At 52.4% G+C, this 22,390-nt stretch overlaps 1 protein-coding gene across 1 annotated transcript in view; it reads left to right on the forward strand.

The window, feature by feature from the left end:
• Positions 1 to 22,390, forward strand: part of LOC121022590 (L-gulonolactone oxidase) — a 37,804-nt gene that overhangs the window by 6,393 nt on the left and 9,021 nt on the right. The window contains exons 3-7 of the mRNA XM_040463863.1: positions 659 to 784; positions 2,685 to 2,779; positions 7,190 to 7,280; positions 10,823 to 11,008; positions 21,795 to 21,902. Of these exons, the coding sequence (XP_040319797.1) occupies positions 659 to 784; positions 2,685 to 2,779; positions 7,190 to 7,280; positions 10,823 to 11,008; positions 21,795 to 21,902 (606 nt within the window). The remainder of the gene's footprint in view (positions 1 to 658; positions 785 to 2,684; positions 2,780 to 7,189; positions 7,281 to 10,822; positions 11,009 to 21,794; positions 21,903 to 22,390) is intronic.

A 22,390-nucleotide genomic window follows, 5' to 3' on the forward strand; every position in this document is an offset into this window, starting at 1 on the left:
AGCCTGTAGTCTTAAACATGCCATGTACGCAGTGGGTGGAGAAGGGAGCTAGGGAGGACAGAACCCTTCTCCGTCTCACTTGCTCACGGAACCCCTTGTGGTACATGCTGTAAGGCCAGTGTTCCGGGTAGCAGATGTGAGGTTTTGGAGCAGGGAAGTGAGGGTAAAAGGGAATGGATTCATGTAAGTGATACCATGCACTTGTTAATTAATTTATTCATTCCGTGATCACTAGAGACGAGGGCTGGGCCCGGGAGAGACACAGCTACAAAGTCAAAGGAAGCCACTTTCACCCCAGCAGCCTTCATTCCAGCCTGGGAGGCCGCTGAGCCCGTGTAGGCCAGGATGAGGAGCTGGGACCTGACTCTGAAGGCACTAGGGCGCCCTCAGAAGGCTTCGTGCTGGCAAAGGGTGTGATCGGGTGTGCCCACCGAGGAGCTCCCAGCCGCAGCAGGGAAGGGGCGTGGGAGTCCCATCTTAGCATGATTCCGCTCTGCGTGCCGCTCACTTCCTGGCTCTTCACCCTGGCTCTCTTTCCCTGACTGGACCGCACAGCGGCCTCCAGCCGAGCAGGGGCCTTGGCAGCCTGGGCGGCCCACACCCCTGCAGGCCCTGCCAGGCCTCTGGCCCCCGGCTGACTCCAGCGTTGCCTCGGCAGGTGCTGGCCCTGGCCAGGCAGCAGAACAAGCGGGTGAAGGTGGTGGGAGGTGGCCACTCACCCTCGGACATCGCGTGCACCGATGGCTTCATGATCCACATGGGCAAGATGAACCGGGTTCTGCAGGTACTCAGAGCCCTCGGCTTCCCCCAGCCTCAGCCTCCCTCCCAGACCTTGGGCGGAAACTCCTTAGCCTCTGCCCCCAGGCCTGATCCCCTCCCTACCCCTGAGTCCAAAGAGACACCCCAATTTCTGACCTGCCCACCGTGACCCCTCCCCGGAGCCCTCCCTGGGCTTGCTCAGGCTTCTTGACAGCTGTATGCGCCTCCTTGTGGCCACAGAGAGAATGTTCGTCTCCTTCCTCCTGCCAGTGCCTCCTCTCTGCTTCTCTAGAACAAAAATGGCAAATCAGATCCCCAGAGGTGGACTCACAGTCCCAGACCGGAAGGATTTACATCTAGCTAGTTTTACACATGGGGAAACAAGATCAGAGAGGGCAAGTGACTTGCCTAGGGTTACACAGCCAATCAGTAGCAGAGCTGGGCACAAACTTGGGGGTCTGACACCAGCGCTGTGCTGGGATGCTGTCCATGCATTTCAGCCAGCACTTGTCAGGCACCTGCCAGGAAGTGGAGGCCAGACAGGGCCTTCTCTCCTGACAGGGCCGGCTCCCCTGAGCTGCAGTTTTTGCCAAATAACCCCCGCCCCCCGCCCCCCGCCGACCCCCAGCCCTGCTGGCCGAAGTTCTAGGTTTCTCTCTATTATTTATTTCTTTGCTCAGGCTGACAGTCTCCACCCCATAGAAAATGTTCTGGTCAAGATGTCAGTCATGGCAGTAATGAACTCTGATTGCTAATTAGTGAGGATCGGGCTCCAACAATTGATTTTGCCCAGCTCTGTGCTCAGGGTCAGTCAAATGAGCTTGGGATTTGGAGTCCCACAGATGTAAATTCTCCTCTCATTGCCTCCGATGCTTGCGTGACCTTGGGTGAGCAACTTAAAGTCCCTGAACTTCAGTCTCCTCCCTGGGAAAGCAGAGTCTACTCCCACTTCCCTGGGCTGCCAGGGGTCTTCTAGAACCCTTCTTGTGTGTGGCAGGGAACTTCTGTCCCCTTCCCGTCCTCAGTCTTTGCCTAAGACCTCCCCGGTGAGAATAAGTGGAGAATTGGGACTCCATCTGGTAGAATCAAGCCCTTGTAGGAATAGGCCCTCCTTAGTTGGTGATTATGCACGACCATCCAGGAATCCTACCTTCTGGTCCAGGTGGGGCAGGGTTGGGAGTAGGTGGAGTTATGGCAGTGACCTTGAGTGAGCCCCTTCTTTTCCCTGCTCTTTATTTCCTCCCCTGTGGGAAGAAGGGGTTACACAGAATACACCAGTCCCCCCATTATCTGTGGTTTCTTTTTCCGTGGTTTCAGAGGTCAACCACCCTCTGAAAGCAGATGATCTGCCTTTTGACATATTATCAGAAGGCCAACAGTCACCTAATCCTAGGTCACAATTCCTAAGCCCTTTATCTCACTTAATCTCATCATCACGTAGGCATTGTATCATCTCACATCCTTACAAGACAAAAAAAGCTGAGGACAGTACAAGAAGATATTTTAAGAGAGACAGAAGCCACATTCACGTAACTTTTATTAAATACATTGTCATAATTCTTCTATTTTATCTTTAGTTATTGTTGTTACTCTCTTACTGTGCATAATTGATAACTTGAACTTTATCATAGGTAAACATATGGGGAAAATATGGTACATGTAAAGTTCAGTGTTAGATGTGGCTTCAGTCATCCACTGGGGGTCTTGGAACGCATTATCCCCTGTAGATAAGGGGGGATGACTGTATTCCCACAGCCCCAGCACTCCAGGGCTCTGCCCACACCCCCTTCAGCTGCCTGCAGCAAGAGGTCAGCTTGAGCTGACCACAGGCTGCGACAGACATGCTCATCTTCACGGGAATGCGGTTGCTGGGTGAGGGTTGGGTGATAGCCTGGCTCATCCCAGCCTGTGCTGGTCTCTTGCAGGTGGACACAGAGAAGAAGCAGGTGACTGTGGAGGCCGGCATTCTCCTGTCTGACCTGCACCCACAGCTGGGCAAGCATGGCCTGGCCTTGTCCAAGTAAGAACGGCTCTTCCATTCCTGGGGGGCCAACACTGCCCACCACCCCTTGCCCTGGCCTTGGCCGGACACTCAAGGATCTGGCAGGAGAGAGAGAAACACTCCCCAGGGCGCATCCTCTTCCTCTGGACCCCTGTTCCTCCCCCAGGGGGTATCTGTCTCCCCATCCCCCGTGAGTTCAGGGACTCATGTGAGAATAGAAGAAACAAGCCAGAGATGGGCCAAGCATTAAGCAACAGTCTTGTAAAGGGGCAGGAAAACCATGGATTAAAATTTTTTTTGGCAGGGGGGGTTGGGGGAGGGGAGAGCAAAAAAGGTGAATTTATTAAAGCACAGGGCCAGGATGTGTGGGCAGAAAGAGCTGCTTTTTTTTTTTTTTTTTTAAGTTTATTTATTTATTTTGAGAGAAAGACAGCATGAGTGGGGAAGGGGCAGTGAGAGAGGGAGAGAGAGAGAATCCTAAGCAGGCTCCACACTGTCAGCGTAGAGCTCCATGCAGGACTCGAACTGATGAACCATGAGATCATGACCTGCGCCCAAACCAAGAGTCTACGCTTAACTGACTGAGGCACCCAGGTGCCCCTGGATTAAATTTTTCTTAAAACTCGCAACGAACAACAGTATGGACCCAGACAGAAAAATGTGCAAAATAAGCATGGAGGAATGGGAGGGCATGCTGACTTCCTGGGGCACCTCCCTGTGGCTACACTCCTCTCTCCGTCCGGACGAGGAGTCGGCGATGGCTCAGGTTTAAGATCAGGGGCTTTCCATTGAAACAGGTGGCAAACAAAGCCAAAGGATTGAATGTCTAAGTGTAGAACTTCAACCATTGGAAAAAGGTGACTGTATTTTGGATATCGGGGTAGCACTTTCTTTGCAACCGGAAACTGCACGCATGGAATCCTGTGGTTTGTCTTGGCGGGGTGGGGTCCGTTTGCCTTAGCTCTCTAATCACAGGCCCTGAGGCATCGCTACACCTGTTTTACTCCGGAGACCATCCTGCTCCTGCTTCTCCAAAGATCATGGCAACTCAAACATTTATGGAGCGTCTAGCATGTGCAGGTCTTGCTCAGGCCCTGAAGAGGCAAAGATGAATAAAACCCAGATCCCACTTGCAAGGAGCTGCTGGCGAGGGGCACACAGACACACAAAGTGTTAAGCATAATGCAGGACGATAGGTGCAATGTCAGAGAGGTGTTTGGGACACTTCAGGGCTCTCAGGGGGCCCTGGGTTCAGGCTCGGCAGGCAGAGGACGCTGTGAGGGATGGGAATCAGCAAGCTTGTAGGAGGGGCTCCTGGACTGAGTCCTAAACGATGATCAGGAAGAAACCAGAAAGAAAGAGGAGAGAAGGGACTCAGGCAGAGGGAACGTTGTGAGCAGGAGCGGGAGGGGCGCCTGGGTGGCTCAGCCGGTTAAGGGTCTGACTCTTGATTTCGGCTCAGGTCATGATCTCACAGTTTGTGAGTTCAAGGCCCACATCGGGCTCTGCGCTGACAATGCAGAGCCTGCTTGGGATTCTCTCTCTCTCCCTCTCTCTCTGCCCCTCCCCTGCTCTCTCTCTCGCTCTCGCTCTCTCTCTCAAAATAAATAAAGTTAAAAAAAAAAGAAAGAAAGAAAACAGGTAGCACTTAAAGAGAGAGAAGTCCAAAAGGGGGAGAGTGTGGGGGGCGTGCAGGGACCTATGAGCAGATGCTGGGACAGAATCTGTGACAAGGACCACAGGAAGAGACATGGTCTATCAACTACGGGCTTTAGCTTCTGGACTCTGAAGCATCTCTGCGCCCTGCTTGTAATATGTCCCTGTCCTCCCTGGGGACCCAGTCCTCCTCCAGTACTGCCCGCATGGGCTCTTCTGCCACTCAGGAGTCAGGATGTCCTATCCTGCGTGCCTCAGGGGAGCCTAGGTCGACAGCTGTGGGAACTTCAGGAGTGTCTGTGGCCGGGGGGGTGAAGGGAAGCCCCACACCATCAGGCTGCACGCTGGGTGCTCAACAGATGAGGAATATAACCCTTTTACAGATGAAGAAACCGGGGTCTGAGGCAAAGTGGCTTACATAGCCAGAAGGCTCTGGAACGTTCCACTGTGTGGTGAACCAGCGGAGGCAGGACGGCAGCAAGGTGGAGACCCCAGCTCTAGAAGCAGGTGGCCTGGGCGCACATCTTGCTTCAAGTTCCTTGACCCGTCCGGGCCTCAGTGTCCTCATCTAGAAAATGGGTCTTAAAGCAGGGTGCTCAGGGGACTGGATGAGTGAAAGATGCCCCACATAAGGAGCTCACTAAATGTCAGTTCTTGTTCACCTGGCTTTGTCATCTGGCTCCACAGATTCTGGAGGTGATCTTTCCCCTTGGCTTGTTATCTCCAGCCCCTCAGAGGTCAGAGTCTAATCCTTCCTTCCTTGACCCTTCTCCCTGAGGGCCTCACTTTTATCCAGTTTATTTCTCTTAACACCGGGGTCACGAGCCTGTTTCCGAACTGCTTTTTTGTCCGGTAAAGTTCATGGGGAGGAGAAGACACATTGCAATTCGATTAACCACCCCCCTGCTGGGCATTGTTCTCAGTTTTTCACTGGTCTACCTAATGCTGTGATGAACATCTTTGAGCTATGCCTTTCCACACGTTGGAAGATGTCCCTAGGGCAGGATTCTATGGTCCTCTTTAAGATTCTGGTATTTTCAGAAGTAACCCAACTAAACTAATGTGGACAAAGAGACAAGACTAGACACATAGGTGGTGGAGGCGGGTGGGTACGGGTAGGCTGGAAAGGGTTTTTTTGTGGGGTTTTTTTGTGGGTTTTTTTTTTGTCCTCTTCCCGTTCTGCCAGGACAGCCCCCAGGTCTCATCCACAGGAAGGTCTGAGACTAGACTTTCTAATCATTAACAGCAGGTGTCCTCCAGCGTCTTTGGGAGGCGGGGCCCAGCCTGCCTCAGGGGCCCCAGGTCTGTGCTGAGAGCCAGGGCGTGTCAAATCCTCAGTCTCCCATTTTGTGTCTGCGAGAGGGTGGGCACATTGCTTTACCTTGCAGAGCCCAGGTCTTCAGTATAAACTGAGGGGGGTTGGGCTATTGTGAAGATATATCTTGCAGCATACAACGCACCCATCGCCTGGGCACCCAGGGGGCCCTCAGTAAACATCAGTTGCCTTCTCCTTTAAGCTAGGGCTGGGATGTCTCAGAGAACACTCCTAAGAAGTAAGAGTTTTGAACTCCTGAGCCACTCTTTTTCCTTCACCCCGAGATCTGGGCACATCTTTCTAATTCCTGCCCCCAGAGCACAGGTCTCCAGAGCGGTCCTGCTCCCCTTCAGGACCCTGGTCCTTCCTGTGCATGCACAGTTCTGGTATTATTCCTTCCAAGGCCCAGAAGTCTGGGCTGAGAGATGTGGGTTTATCATGGGGGCTCCGAGGAGCCCCTGACTCTTTTCTTTCTTTGTTTCTTTCTCTCTTTCTTTGTTTCCTTCTTTCTTTCTTTAATTTTTTAAAAAATGTTTTATTTATTTTTGAGGGAGAGATAGAGAGCGAGCAGGGGACTGGCACAGAGAGAGGGAGACACAGAATCCGAAGCAGGCTCCGGGCTCTGAGTTGTCAGCACAGAGCCCGACGCGGGGCTCGAACTCACGGACCGCGAGATCATGACCTGAGCTGAAGTCGGACACTCAACCGACTGAGCCACCCGGGCGCCCCGTCTTTCTTTCTTTTTTAATGTTTATTTATTTACTGTTGAAAGAGAGAGATAGAGAGTGAGCAGGGGAGGGGCAGAGAGAGAGGGAGACAGAATCCCAAGCAGGTTCCGCACTGTCAGCACAGAGCCCAAAGTGGGGCTTGAACTCATGACCTGAGCTGAAATCAAGAGTCCGGAGGCTTTAACTGACTGAGCCACCGAGACGCCCCCCCATTCCCCCACCACTGACAGTTTCTGAGCCTGGAGGTGATACAGTCTCCTCCCCCTCCTTTCCTGACAGCTCAGGGATGCTCACACCTTCCTGGGACAGCTGTGTGAGCTGTTTGAATCAGCTCACTCCCTCAGGGACTTCGCAGGCCTTGACAGTCTGGGTCTAGAGAGGTGTTAGCAGGTGCATTTGGGCCTTTGGTTGGTGAAGATCTTGTTGGCAGATGGGGGACAGAGGAAGGGGAAACCCCAGAGCCAGGCAGGCAGAGCTGAGTGAGCCACGCCCCTACCAGTTTCTCTAATAGGTCACTGTGATGAGAAAACCGAGGCTCAGAGAAGAGAAAGGCCAACAAGTCAGACAAGCTAAGTCATGGTACATTCGGAGCGAGAACCCGGGCAAGAGATGCATCTATTCTTCTGCTCTGAGGAGCGTCGCACTGCAACCCAGTGGAGGGGGTGGGAATTGTCTCAGGGGAGCCTGACTGGTCCCTTGTGTCCCTTTTGCCCCTCCTGTTGAGCCCAGCCTGGGAGCTGTGTCAGACGTGACTGCAGGGGGCGTCATTGGGTCCGGAACGCACAACACAGGGATCAAACATGGCATCCTACCCACCCTGGTGAGTCCCCTGCTTCTCTGCTCCACTGACTGCCGGGGACGGGGGTGGGGGGTGGGGGGGCGGGGGGAGATGGGGGATGGGATGGGGCCTCTTCACCGAAGCTCCTGGGAAATCAAGGGCTTCGTGGGCAGTGTTGGCTCTGCTCCTTGTAAGCCTCAGAGCCACCCCAGCTCTGCCCCTCTGACAGATTTGGCAGGTGCCCTCCAGCCACAGTATCTCCTCTAAATCTCATTCATCCCCCACAGACACAAGTGATGAAGGAGGCACAATGCATGTTGAGGCACCCCTGCCTCTCAGGAGCCTCCTGGCCACCCTGTGGAAAAGGGCAAGCAGGGCAAGAGGTTCCATCCTCCCCCTGAAAGGTCTGAGCCAGGAGCCAGACAGGGCAAGAGGTCTTTCCAGGTTAGCAAGTCAGGAGGGGCCGGGACAGGGACCGAGGCCACCTGGGGTGGGGTCCAGCACATGTGGGCCTGGATCTGTACCTGACCTTCACTGAAAAGCAGGGTTTTTTTTTTTAAAAAAAAGTTTTAATGTTTTATTTGTTTTTGAGAAAGAGACAGAGTGCGAGCAGGGGAGAGGCAGAGAGAGAGGGAGTCACAGAATCTGAAGCAGGCTCCAGCCTCTCAGCTGTCAGCACAGAGCCGGATGCGGGGCTCGAATTCACAGACCACGAGATCATGACCTGAGCCGAAGTCGGATTCTTAACCGACAGAGCCACCCAGTCGCCCCTGAAAAGCAGTGTTTAAACTTTACAAGAATCTGGTTTGGGGAACTGGTTATGAATACAGATTGTCGACTCAGGTCTGCGTTCAAAACCTGCCTCCGGTATGTGCTCGGTATGTGCAGGGAGGCAAGCTCTTTGCTCCTCTGGACATCCCTGTTTTCATCTGTAATCTGGAGAGAATAATCCTCAACCCAGGAGGAGGATATGAGATAGCAGAAGTTAAATACATGGCCGAGCCAAGGACAGTTCGTGATTTGTGTCAGAAGCAGCCGTTTGGAGGACACACTTTTTTAACTTTCAGTATTTAGAGGGACTTCCTAAGTGTAAGGTATAGAGGGACTTCCTTACACCTGCAAGGGCTCATCCGCCCCAGGGACCATGGGGCCTCTGGCCACTGGAGCATTATGGCTAAACACTGGGGCTTGGATTTTGTATCCCAGTCTACCACTACTGTCTGTGTGACCTGGGTGAAGTCTCTGTCTCAGGCTACCTCAGTTTGCTCACCTGGAAAATGGGGATGGTCACAACAGCAATGCATCTGGGGTGCTTAGCAGAGGGTACACAGTTAGTGCTCAATAAATGTCAGTGGTGGGTTTTGCCTGTAGGACAGGGCTCTTTCTGGAGCTCACCCTCTGTGTTATCAAAGAAATTTCAGCATGGCTGGGGGTTGGACCACACAGATCGCTTAAGTCAGCTAGCCAGGTGTATGGCTCTTTCCTGTACGACGTGCTGAGGTAGACGGACACCCCAGCAAGCACTGTCTGAACGTGACTCCTGGGAGCTGGGTCCCCTGTGCTCCAGGCTCGGAGCAGCTCTGAGAGCAGAAGAAAACAGCCCAAAGCAATTTCTAAGAGATTCACTTTGCTTTGTGTTTGTTTTCTCCAACACCGCGAGGGAAACCTAGTTCATTCTTTTCCTTAAAACAGCACTTGGCTTTCTCATCACTGTTGTGCCCTGGTTCTGGTTGCTTTTTTCCTTCTCTGCTCCCTCTTTCTACCACAAGAGCCCCAGAGACGCCCCAGGCAGGATAGGGGCATCCGGAGGGAAGGGCGTGAGCCGGGGAAGGGGAAACACTGAGCGCCCATTGGTGATCATGCTGCTCTCTTCCCATCGGTAAGAGCTGCTGCAGCAAAGCGTGCTGGGTTTTGTGGGACTCGATTCCCAGGTGCTTGGAGCCTTCCGTGGACATGCCATGACCTCCCCCCTGAAAGCTGGGCTCCATGCCCAGGAGAGCCCAGTGGTAACGGGGCCTGACAGGCAGCACGACAGCCAACCCCCCCGCCCCAGATTAGGCCACAGTCGTGGTCTGCTATCCAGGGCTGATGGCAGTTTCTAAAAAATGGTCAGCACAGTATGGAGTAGTTCTTAGTGGCCACAAATCAAGATGCGTGTGAGATTTACTGGCTCCTTCTCTTGGGAAGCTCAGCTGAGCAGGACCAGCCCCAGGAAAAGCAGTGGGAGAATGCTGCTGTTTTCTTGTATGCATTATGCCGATGGCAGGGGTCGGGGGAGGGGATTGACATCTTTAATGTCCACTGTATACCAGACGCTCGGCTGGAAACTTCACACACTGTCTCTGAGATAGTTATTGCCCTCATTTTACAGGTAAGGAAACAGAGGTTGAATCACACGCCCAGGGTCACACAGCTGGTAAAGCGGTGCCTGCCTTTGTTTGATGCTGGACCCTGCTGAGGGGTTTCACTAGCCAGTTGTCATTTACGGCTCTGGGTCTTAGACAAAATCTGGTTTTTATAGAAATCATTCTGACATCCTCACGCCTACCGGTGGCCATCGCGCCCCATTTCTGCCAATTTCTCCCCTCTGGCCACGGTCTCTGCTAATTAGAATTAGTTCGGCTTTCTCTGTTCTCTCACCCCGAGTCACACACGTCGAAAGCAATTTCCACTCAAATTAGCAGGTAGCAGAGTGTGGAGAAGTACTTACACGGCAATGAAAGAGGGTTCCTTTGGAAATGGGGCCAAGGGTGAGAGACTGGAGTTAATCATCCGTTTCTTGCTGAGTATCCCACCCTTTGCAGAAACTGACGTTTCTGACTGTGGCCAAGAATCTAGTTCCTGAGGTGAGTGGGTCCCCGAAAGAGAGGATGAACTCTCAGCTCGGCTGAGATGGTGCCCGAGAGGAGCAACAGGCAGAGAGAGGCCGCAAGGGCCCCTGGCCCCTGGGCTGTGCTGGGACAGCGGGGACAGCCCTAGCCCAGATGCACACACATCCTCCCTTCCTTTGCAAGGCACCTTTCTTTTAATGGCTCTTAACGTCTTCTTCTTCTTCTTTTTTTTAATGTTTATTTTGAGAGAGAGAGAGTGAGCAGGGGAGGGGCAGAGAGAGGGAGACAGAGAATCCCAAGCAGACTCCACACTGTCAGCACAGAGCCCAAAGCGGGGCTCGAACTCACGAAACGCGGGCTGAAAGAAAGAGTCCAGCACTTAACCGACTGAGGCACCCAGGTGCCCTGCGAGGCACCGTTAACCAGCACCTCACGGCTCACTGGGGCCCGGTCTCACCTTTGATGTCCTCTGCACAGAGGGGAGCCTTGCTGCATCCCCACAGCAAACAGGCAAGGCAGTGGTGAGTTCCCGTGGAACCTCATGGAATGGATGCCCCTCCCTGCTGAGGGCCGATGCTGCCCAGACCTAGCCTTCCTTTCCCCAGTCCCCTGTGGCCAGGTGGCATTGGCCTTCAGGGGATAGGTGATACCTGGCCTCACTTCCAAGGACAAACAGGGAAGGGAGGGCCTCACCCGAAGTCTCCAGGAAATACCCACCCAGATTCTGAAGTGCGACTCTTCTCCCACTGCCAGGTGGTGGCGCTGACCCTGCTGACGGCTGATGGGACCATTCTTGAATGCTCCGAGTCCAGCAACGCGGAGGTGTTCCAGGCCGCGCGGGTGCACCTGGGCTGCCTGGGAGTCGTCCTCACCATCACCCTGCAGTGTGTGCCTCAGTTCCACTTGCAGGAGATCTCCTTCCCCTCAACCCTGGACGAGGTACAGCTTTCTTGTTCACCACTGCTCAACCTCAGGAAATAAATGGAGGATGCGGACAGGTGGGCCGTGTTCCACTGATGACCCCCTGTGGCTCTCTGCAGGCCCCCTGAATGGGGGAGTGGGCTGACCTTGCCACCTCTTCCTTGGCCCAAGGATACTGTGGCCAGAACCCTTTCTGAGCAGATCCGTGAAGCTCAGAGGAACTGCAAGGGGGTGACAGAGGTATGGGCGAGAAAGGAGGTTAGAGAATTGCCACAGGAGATAGGGTGCTGACTGCCCCTGGGAAGGCATTGACTCTCAAATACACTGAGCCATGAAATGTGCCCAGGATTCCCTTTATAATGGCTTCTTCACAGCAAAGTGGGTGGGCTAACTTTCAGTCTGGCTGGGTGCCTAAGGTCACATGCAGGGGATGTGGATCTAGATGATGGAGGGCAGAAAGAATGGCTTCTGATTGATAGCAATGTTTTATAAATGCATGAAAAGCATGCTTGGTTGGCTAGCTGGATGACTGGATTGGACGGATGCATGGATGGATGGATGCATGGATGGGTGGAAGGATAGATGGATGAACGGATGGACAGACGGATGGACGGACAGATGGATGGATGGACGGGTGGATGGACAGGTGTATGGATGGATAGATGGATGGATGGATGGATGGATGGATGGATGGACAGATGCATGGATGGATGGAAGGATGGATGGATGAACGGATGGACGGACGGATGGATGGATGGACAGACGGATGGATGGACGTATGGATGGACAGGTGTATGGATGGATGGATGGATGGATGCATGGATGGATGGATGGATTGACAGGTGCATGGATGGATAAATGAGTGGATGGATGGGTGGATGGATGGATGGACAGGTGCATGGATGGATAGATGGTGGATGCATGGATGGATGGATGCATGGATGAATGGATAGCATGCAGCAGTCCTGAAATGCCTGTGGGCAGGATCTATGCCTGGTAGTCACTAAAGGACTCAAATCTACAGGTCCGAGTTCCTTGGTCTTTGAGTTCCTCCATGGTCACCTTATCATTTGATATGAATAGACCCTCTGTACAGATGGAACAGTCAGTGATGTAGGCACTACTGATCCAACATGGTTAAGGTGGGATTTGTGATCAAATTGACCTGGCCTTGAGCGTTGGCTCTGCCACTTCTAAGCTGCGACCTTAGCCAGCCATGTAACCTTGTTAAGCCCTGGTTTCTTCATCCAAAAAGAGAGTTAATAATATCTACCTTAAAGTATTGAATCTGATGATTAAATCAGATAACACATGTAAAGTGTCTAGTTCAGTATTAAAATATTCCCCCCACGGCACCTAGTCAATGATAAAAGGGAAACATTGCTCTCTAGAACCAAAATGTCTGATGCATGAAGACCAGGAAAAGGCCTTAAATCCAGAAGGCCCCCTACTCAGAGGCATGGTGTTTGGTGGAAATTTATCCCCAGAACTCCTGGTTGGTGAGAAAGTGCTTCCATGGCTCTAAGGGGGTATAGCATGGACCCCTGGAGTACCAATACTGAGCCTAATGGGACAAAATTGGCAAGTGAACTGCATGAAGCCTTGGCTCAAGAAAGTAGGGCTAGTTCTGGACAAGGACATTTCATGGAGTTGTGTGGCAGGGACAAGTTATGGCTAAGCCAGGGAGCCCCACAAGGGTCTGGCCTGCCCACACGACTCTGCCTGGAACCAGCCCAGACTCTGAGCTCTTTGGGGCCATCTTGGCCTGCCTCAAACAGCTACAATCTCTCCCAGACCAGTGCTAAACGGCAGATCTAGACCTGTTGTTCACTCCAAGTAGGCTTTGAGAGTGTTCTACGTTCTGGTCAGTGCCAGGCATGTTGGTTGAGGCCTGCTGTGGGGTCGGCAGTTGAGACCCGTATGACTCTAGGGCTAACTCCTAAGGCCATGGAATAACAGTCTGAGCACCCACTGCACTCTCATCTTCTCGGCCTTGCCCTTCTGTACCTCTTAGTGGGGTGACCACTCCATCCTGGTCCTGCAGCAGGATGTGGCAGGGACCCCCACGGAGATACAGCTCAGGCATTCTTCTCCGGCTGCAGCTGGGCAGGCCGGGTAGCCCTTTCTTCTCCTCAGCAGACTCTGAAACAGCCTGCTTCTTCCCCCCTTGGCAGCTCCCACCTTCTGTCCTCTGTACCCCTCAAGGTTCTCTTGCCCCTAGACTGGCTGAGAAGAGAAAACAGAGCCCCCAACTTCCCTCATCCCTACTGCTTCTGAACCAAGCATTCCAGCGTCCTCAGTTAAAGTGTTTTTAACAGACAGAGAATTATAGAAATGCACGCAGGGGTAGGTTACAAAGAGAGACCATTTTGGTCTCCACTCTGAGGTTAACCATATATGCTGACATGGCTAATGAAGCTTGGAGCTGGGGCTCCAGGAGTGACAGACTAGGCAGCCTGCTCCAGGGCTTGAAACTGAAGACATTAGCCAGGACAGATGGCCTGGCCAGGAGCTAAAGAAATAGTTCAGAACAACCATCAAGTCCAAAGGGAACCTGGCAGAGAGATGTTTGACCAGAGTCAGTACTGTGAGGGAGATTCAGAAGAGAATGATGTAGAGTAGGCGTAGCCTGGAGAGGTACCCAAGGGACTGAAATACAGGGCCAAGTCCACTTTTTTAGGACACAAATTCAAGCGATATTTAAAGTTTATCTATTTTGAAAGAGAGAGAGAGAGAGTATGGGGGAGGGGCAGAGAGAGAGGGAGAGAGAGAATCCCAAGCAGGCTCCACACTGTTCGCATGGAGCCCGACGCAGGGCTCAGTCCCACCAACCACGAGCTCATGACCTGGGCCAAAATCAAGAGTAGGGTGCTTAACTGACTGATCCACCCAGGTGCCCCTCAAGCGATATTTGAGATGAGGGACCAATAGGACTTGGCAGCTGAGCGCAGAGTGGTGGAGTGGGAGGCAGGAGGCAGAAATGGTGGCCCTACCACCGGGGTGGAGAGTCCAGGAGGCACAGCAGGTGTGGGGAACAAGATGACGAGTTTGGGGTGGGAACTCGAGTTTGAGGTGCCTCAGGTAGAGGTGCTGGAGGGCAGCTGGCTTTGCAGGTTTGGCACTCAGGCAGGAGGCAGAGGCTGGAGATACAGACTGAGGGGGTGTATTAATTTGCTAGGGCTGCAGTAACAAATAGCACAGACTGGATCAAGAGGTCTACAGGGTTGGTTCCTTGTGGGGACTCTCACCTTGGACTATAGATGGCTGTCTTCTTGCCGTGTCTCCTGTCTGTGCATATCTGTGTCTTAATCTCTTCTTCTAAGGACACTGGTCATATTGGATCAGGGCTCACCCAATGACCTCATTTAACCTTAATTACCTCTTTAACATCCCTGTCTCCAAATATCGTCACATTCTGAGGTCCCGGGGGTTAGGACTTCAGTATGTGAATGTGAATGGGTACAATTCAGCCCAAAGTGAGGGTCATCAGTCCCCTAAGTGATTGGTCGCAGGGTGGCAAGGTCACCCAGAGAGAGTGGGCTCGGCTGAGAAGGGAGTGGATGAGAGGATGGAAAGGGTGCCAAGAAGGAGACCGAGGAGGATGGGTTAGAGAGGGCTACAGAGGCAAAGGATACTGGGTGTCCAGGATGGAGCGGTCAACAAGGTTCAATGCCATGGGGAATCAGAGTGTTGACTTGTCTGGTCATCGGAAGGCTATAGCTGACCTTGGTGAGAATGGTTCAGTGGGGCATGAGGCAGCTTAAGGGACAGGTGAGCATCACCAACGAGGAGGGGAGATGGACAGGACAGAGCACTTTCAAGTAGAAAGGGGCTGTAATGTGCTTTATTGTTGAATTTATTCTCCTGCCTCTCATGTAGGGCAGAACTTGTTAAGCTGAAGGTTTTGACCCAGAGATAAAGAGATTGCTTCTTTTTTGGCAGTAGGGTTGGCCCCCAGGTTCCTACCAGGATAGTGTGGCTGAGTGGATGGATGGTCTCCTAAGACCTGGTCTGTCCTCTTTCGGCTCTTCCTTGGACCCGGCTGAGATTGACTGAGACTGATTATGGCCAAGTCCTGGTTCCAGCGGAGGCTGATCTCAGGCCATCCTCCCCCTACACACTCACACAGGCATGTGCGTGCACACACACACTCTGGCTGGCCTCTGTGTCTGTCCAGAGCTCAAGGGTTTTTTTTACCTCCAACTTATCTCAACATGGAGACTTCTAACTTGGACGCGACATCCTTGAAAATTCCAGGTGACTCTAGCCAATGCGCCACATTCTTCTCAAAGCTTCCAACTTTTTTTTTTCTTTAATGTTCATTTATTTATTTTGAGAGGGAGGGAGGGAGAGAGAGAGAGAGAGAGAGCATGGCAGGGGTAGAGACAGAGGGAGAGAGAGAATCCCAAGCAGACTCTGCACTGTCAGCTCAGAACCTGATGCATGGCTGGGTCCCATGAACCATGAGATTATGATCTGAGCCGAAATCAAGAGTCAGATGCTCAACCGACTGAGCCACCTAGGCGTCCCCTCAACTTCTTTGATTTTGAAAGGCTGTGATGACACATGAAGGTAACAATTGCAGTTTCCTCCCCTAAAAGACAAAGTAGGGGCGCCTGGGTGGCGCAGTCGGTTAAGCGTCCGACTTCAGCCAGGTCACGATCTCGCGGTCCGTGAGTTCGAGCCCCGTGTCAGGCTCTGGGCTGATGGCTCGGAGCCTGGAGCCTGTTTCCGATTCTGTGTCTCCCTCTCTCTCTGCCCCTCCCCCGTTCATGCTCTGTCTCTCTCTGTCCCAAAAATAAATAAAAAAAAAAAATAAGTTTTAAAAGACAAAGTAGACACACACACACACACACACACACACACACACACACACACAATTACACAGCAATAAACACTCAACAAGATGTAATGAAAAGGCTCCAGGGAGGGAGGCAGGGCCCCTGAGGCTGGCTGTGCTGCTACCCTGTGTGAGCTTGAGCAAATCCCTCCCATTTGGGGGGAGCCATTTTCTTTATTTTTTAAAAGTAGGGTCAAAGTCGGTGGCCCCCGAGGTCTTCTTCAGCTCTGACACTCGGGAAGTGAGTGCAGAGCTTGGACACAAAGCTGTCCCACCTCCTCGCCACACTCTGGAGGCAGAGGGTCACCTCTGGCATCATCCATGAGGAGAGGCATGAGCCCTGTGGGAACACCCCCACTGCTCCGACATAGACCCCAGCTCACCCCGAGAGGGCTCACGGAGCAGGACGCTGTGAGTCAGCAAGCGCTCTGTGGGTCCCCCCCTTTCGGCTCCCCTAGAGGCCCAGCAGCTTCTGTCACGCCCTGCCAACAGCCTTCGCCACAGTTGCAGGCCATAAACAAGGACAGAGGGTCGGTGGCATTTGCAGCCCTGTGATTTATTCCAAAGGGTGTGGGCAATAAACGGCCTCCTCTGCCATTTGCTTTTGCTGTCTCCACGCAAAGTAGCCTTTAAAGGGCACCTTCGAGAGGCTGTGAAATACTGAGGAGGAAAAGCTAAGAGGATGTGCAAATCCGCAACACAGGCCTGCTGCCTTGCTCTCCTCGAAGGAAACAAGCCCATGGAGGAGGAGGAAGGATCAGAAACTCATCATTAGATCAACTTCTCCCCACTCTTGCTTGGCCTGGGATCTAATCTAAAGCTAAAAGGATTTAGATTAAGCTTTTAATCTAAAAGGATTCCTGGACTCTAAAAGGAACAATAATTGGACGTAGCCTTCAGGAGGCATGACGATTTTGACAACCATTAGGAAGACAGCGCACCCTCCTGACACTGCATCGGGGTACCTGCTCCTGGCTTCTTACCATTTGGGTTCATAGCAAGTTGCCCCACCTCCCCTGGGGGTGCAAACCGTGCTGCCCTGAGTGTTTGCGTCTACATCGGGCCTGCACACAGCTCCCCAGCATCGTGTCCTCTCTGGGCATGGGCTTTTCCCTGATGGCCACGCCCTCCAGGTTGGCCGATCCTGGGCTCCCGAGGAGCATTCGAGAAGTGAGAGTTAGGAAGCCAGGACAAAGGAGGACAATTGCTTCTTGCACATAAAGTTAGGTGTGAAAAGCTAGTGGGGCCACCATTTTTCCTTCCCTTACATTTCTTTCCTTTTCCTTTTCTCCTCTTTCCTTTCCTATATCCTGCCTTCTCTGTGGCACGTGTTTATGATATTCCCATCATGGGCCTTCCAGCCCTGAACTTGGGAACAGAACCCAAGCGGACCCATCACGAGGGGTGTGGTGTAGAAGCTGGAACATATCTCCCAAGTCAGACCACCAGGTTTGAAGCCCGGTTTCTTCACTGGCCTTCTATGAGTTTGGACAAATCTCCTCACTCACCTGAGCTTGGATTCCTTGAGTGTGTGGTGAGGATAAGAGCTTGACTGGCCCCATGGGATTGTTGCCAGGACTCAAGGCAACACAGCAGGTGAACGCTCTGCCCTTGCTTTCTTAATGGCCTTAGTGAGAGGAACCCCCACTGGCTTTATTTCTAGAGAATGCTACCTCCTGACACCTGCTCTGTGAGTAGATCCCAGAATCTGAGTCACTGCTTGACTTTCCAGGTGACAGGTGCTGGTTACTCTGTTTTGCTCATGACCATTTGCCACCGTCTCTTGAAACGGTCCCCCTCCCTTTTGCTACTCGATGATTAGCATTCTGGAGGGCAGGGATTTTATCTGAAGTCTCTGGCTCCCCAGCATCCACAGAACACATGGGAGTGTTCAATACAAGGTTACTCAAGGTCGGTTGATCGGCAATGTATTAAAAATCCACCTTTTTCTGGGATTTTCACCAACTCCTCCCACCTGTGCTGTGCGGTGGTCTGTCAAGTCTGTGCTTCCCATTACTGATTCTCTTAAATACATCACCGCATGATTTCTGAAGGCTGTTCAAAGCCACATGAGGGGAAGGAGTCATTGCCGGACCCCAGGGAGAGTTGGAATCAGCGTTTCTAGAACTGGAATCCAGCTCTAGAACTGAATCCAGTTTCTAGAGCTGGAAAGAAGTCTTGTCCAGTTTTGTGGTGCCTAGAAAGAGGCCACCCTCACAGCTTTTCGACAAAGTCTCAGCATTTCTGACTCTTGCAGCTGGGTCAGCATGGAATCACAACCGGTTAGAAGGCATGAAGACTTTAGAAATTATTGTCAACCTTTTGCCCTTTATGTCACCCAAACTATAATGAGATGTGATGAGTGCAGCTGGCTGTTGCCTCAGCCCTCCTGCAGCGCCCCAGGAAGCAGTATTGGTCCCAGTGTGTCACCGTCGTGGTCAGCATCTGGAACCTGCTGCAGCTTCCAGATGCTGACCACTGTCTGGGGTGGCCGTCAGCTGATGCCAGGTAATCCCCGGCTATCACACTGGAAACCCTCTGCTCACAAGCCTGAGAGCCATTTCCTGGGAGCCAACTCAGCAGTGCCACAAGGACTAAATCTGGAGGGACAGAACTTGCCAGAACCCTTCATGCCAGTAATGTGTCAAGGAAGAGACTCCTCTGGGACCCAAAGGTCTATGACGGTGCTCCCAGGAGACACAAGTCATATCAAGGATCCTAGGAACAGTCCTCCTCCAGTTAGGGTGGTTTGTGGGTGCTGAAGGAGAGAGTTTAATCCACAGTGGGGTGGGGCCCAAGGTTGTTCCACCATCCAGCGGCCAACCTGGTGCTAAGTTAGGGGTAACGGAGAGTCCAGAGCTCAATCGTGCATAGTTCATGCCTCTAGAAGCTTATAATTTTGTGTGTGTGGTGGTGGCGGGGGGAGACATGCCTTGTTTCTTTACTGTGGGAGGAAAAGAATGACCAGTGTCAGGACAGAGGCACAAAATGTAATGGGGTGACTCTCGTGACTCTCGTCACTCCATTCTAGGTAAAAGAAGGCTGGACATAAACCTCTTAGAGCTGAGAAGGGCGCCATTATATTTGCTGCTGGATTCTGGGCAATAGAGTGGGATGGCCCAGGATGCTAAACGTGAGGAGATGGGGGTTTTCTCCTTTCCAGTGTCCCAGCCCCACCCTCCAGGCCAAGTCACCAGGCTGTATTCCTGGCTCTCCCAGGGGAACGTCAGCTCTGCCCAGAGGCTTCCCACAGGACAGTCCTGTGGACCATGGGTCCATTGCCCTGTCAGGATGGAAGTGATAGTGATAGGGGCTCTGGAGTTTCTTCCTCAACCTTTCCTGAGCCTCCAGCATGGCACGAAAGGCCTTTCTCTTCAAGTAAGGAATGATAGTGTCCTCCGGCATTCTCTGTACAAGGCATTGTGCCAGCAGCTCTAAGGCAAGGGGTTGGGAAACTAGAGCCTGCAGGCAGACTCTGGCTCACTGCCTGTTTTTGTAAATAAAGTTTTATTAGCACACAGCCACGCTCATTGCTAATGTATTGTCTATGGCTGCTTTCATGCTACCGTGGCAGAGTTAAATAGTTGCAACAGAGACCATAGGGCCCCAAAAGTCTAAAATATTTATTGCCTCGTTCTTTACAGAAAAATTTTGCTGATCTCTGTGCTGGCAGGGACCAAAGATGGACGAGATAGTCCCTGACCCATAAGAGACTATTGACCAATTTCAGAGACGGATGCTTCAAGAGCTGCAGTGTCATTCTGGGATGGATGCAATATAATTAGAAGCCACTTAGAAGGGGAGGAGATGGCTTTATGAGGAGCATTTAAGTTACATCCATCTCAGTTCGGATAAGTCACTTTTCAGGTGCTCAATGGCCACTTGTGGACAGGGGCTGCCATATCAGACAGTGTTTGTGGACGGAGGTCCCGGATGCTGAACTAAGTGGTGTGAGCTTTATTCTTTAGGCAGTAGAGAGCTGCTGGGGATTTCTGAGCTGTGTTTTGCATATGCTCTGTAGAAGTTGTCTGGAGAGATGAGAAAGGGGGCATATTATGAGGCGAATGCAGGAGTACGGATGATGGGTAAGAAGGGTGTGGACTATCTCACAGCAGCAGCAATGGGTCTCAGGAGAAGACTGGGGAGGCATTTGCAGAAGTACAACAGGGTGACCAACAGATTGGGGTGGGGTGGGAGAGGGGGAGGACGACAGGCAGATCACTGGAATGCAACAATCATCCACCAGTCTCCATGTCCCCGGCTACACCATTCCCTGGTGAGCTGGTCAGGGGGCCTCCCCGACAGTCGTGGCAGAGACCCAGAATTCCAAAGTCCCGCTGCTCTCAGACACCCCACATGTAAGTTCTAGAGGGGCTCATCTCAGTGCTTCATGTTGGCTTCACCTCCCTTCCTGGCCAGACGGTGGAAATGGCTGTTCTCCCTCGAGCGTACCAACCTCTTTGGACACTGTCTTGACCCGTGATTGGATCCGGCCATTTTTCTCTGCTGGGTGCCCAATTCCCCATAGTGCATTTGGTCAGTAAGCTGCTGTGTTATTGTTGTTTTTCCTCCGTCTTTCCTGCTCCCTCCCTCACATGTTGAGTTTACAGTGCTTTCAAACCCCTGATTTCCCCTGCTCCTCACAACAGCCCTGGAAGGAAGGAAGGAAGGAAGGAAGGAAGGAAGGAAGGAAGGGGTATTACTGTCTTCATTCTACAGATGGAGAGATGCTACCCAGAGGCCTCAAAGGGCTTTCTGGAAGTCACGGCTAAGGACTTCGGGGGGATAGGACAGGAACACTAGATGTGTGTGTGCTAGCATTGGTCAAATCCAGAACCAAAACTGTTCTTCGAGCACATGCCACATGACAGTCACTATCCTGGGAGCTTTGATGTAGATTATCTATTTCATTGCACCAGTGCCCACATGTTATTGACGGGAAGACCAAAGCTCAGGTACATGGCTCCTCCTAGGTCATGCAGCTTGGTAAGCTGCAGACCAGGACTTGAACCCGGAACTCACCCCAAGACCAGTGGTGCTTTTCCCCAACCCCCAGCTTCCCATCAAATACCAAATCTGTCTACCCTTTGGCTCAGGAATTGTCCTGTATCCGCTCGATAGGTTTTAGGGAGACATGATTTGCCCCGTGATCTCATCTCTAGGAGTGCAATAATGAGCCATATTAGAGCAAGATTCTCCTGTTCATTTCTTTTTTTTTTTTTTAATGTTTTTATTTATTTATGAGACAGAGAGACACAGAGCATGAGCAGGGGAGGGGCAGAGACAGAGGGAGACACAGAATCTGAAACAGGCTCCAGGCTCTGAGCTGTCAGCACAGGGCCCGACGCGGAGCTCGAGCTCACGGACTGTGAGATCATGACCTGAGCCGAAGTCGGACGCTCAACCGACTGAGCCACCCAGGCGCCCTTCTCCTGTTCACTTCCTTAAGGACCTGTGATGTATTAGGCAGTATGGAGATAAAGGACGATGATGGTGACAGTGAATGACAATGGAAGGGTAATAATAGCAGCAACAGCTTACGCCTATGCGGTGCCTACCATGTTCGTGACACCATCGTGAGCACTTTCTAGGCATTAGCGCATTTTATCTTCATGCCAGTCCTGACAGGGGTACTATTATTAGTCCTCGTTTACGGATGAGGAAACTGAGGCACAGAGGTGTCAGGTACCTTACTCAAACTCATACCGCTAGGAATTGTTCAAGCTGGGACAAATAAACCATCTCTATCCTCTAAGCTGTTGGGGGAAGTCACCATGCAAAAGGACCACTGATGTCCAGCCTATTACAAGCCACATTCCATGCCATTTGACGACGCTAGGACAATTTTAAGTATTTTCTCTTGCTGGGGAGAAACTGAGGCACCCGCAGGCCCTGACTTCCAGTACTTTCCCACCATCAGCCTGGACCCACGCCGTCTTTCCCTTTGCCTTCTGCCGAGGTCAGGTTCTCGACAACCTGGACAGCCACCTGAAGAAATCCGAATACTTCCGCTTCCTCTGGTTCCCGCACAGCGAGAACGTCAGCGTCATCTACCAGGACCACACCAACAAGGTAGCGACAGCATCAGTCCCGTCCTCACGCACAGCCTGTAGTCCCCAGGGTGGCGGACCTTTGTCCTTGTCCCGGGTGGTCAGTGAGGCGTGAGAGGGAAAAGGAAGGTGGGCATCACTGAGTGTGAGGACAGAAGCAGGCGAGGCAGCAGGGTGGAAGGAGGAAGGAGAGTTGGCCCAGTAAGGGTCTAATGTGACCACAGGTAGGGATGTGCGGGAGTGAGGTCAGGGGACAGCCTAGATGCGGGAGAGGGGAGCAGAGGTGTGGGGAGGCCAGGCTAGGATAAGGTAGAGTACCAGGCAGCTGGGCTATCCCTCGGACCACCTCCACCTTCCCTCCAACGCCCCTGTCTTGCCCACCCCCACCTGGACAGGTGAGGAAAGCAACAGTTTTGTGTCTCCCCCACGTCCTTAGCCAATGAGCTGCTTCTCAGCAGAAAAACACAAAACCATCAACTAGGATGAACATTGATGGGCCACGTCAGGCAA

The sequence above is a fragment of the Herpailurus yagouaroundi genome, unplaced genomic scaffold, assembly GCF_014898765.1.
Source record: "Herpailurus yagouaroundi ecotype Mexico unplaced genomic scaffold, PumYag 28, whole genome shotgun sequence".
Taxonomy (NCBI): domain Eukaryota; kingdom Metazoa; phylum Chordata; class Mammalia; order Carnivora; family Felidae; genus Herpailurus; species Herpailurus yagouaroundi.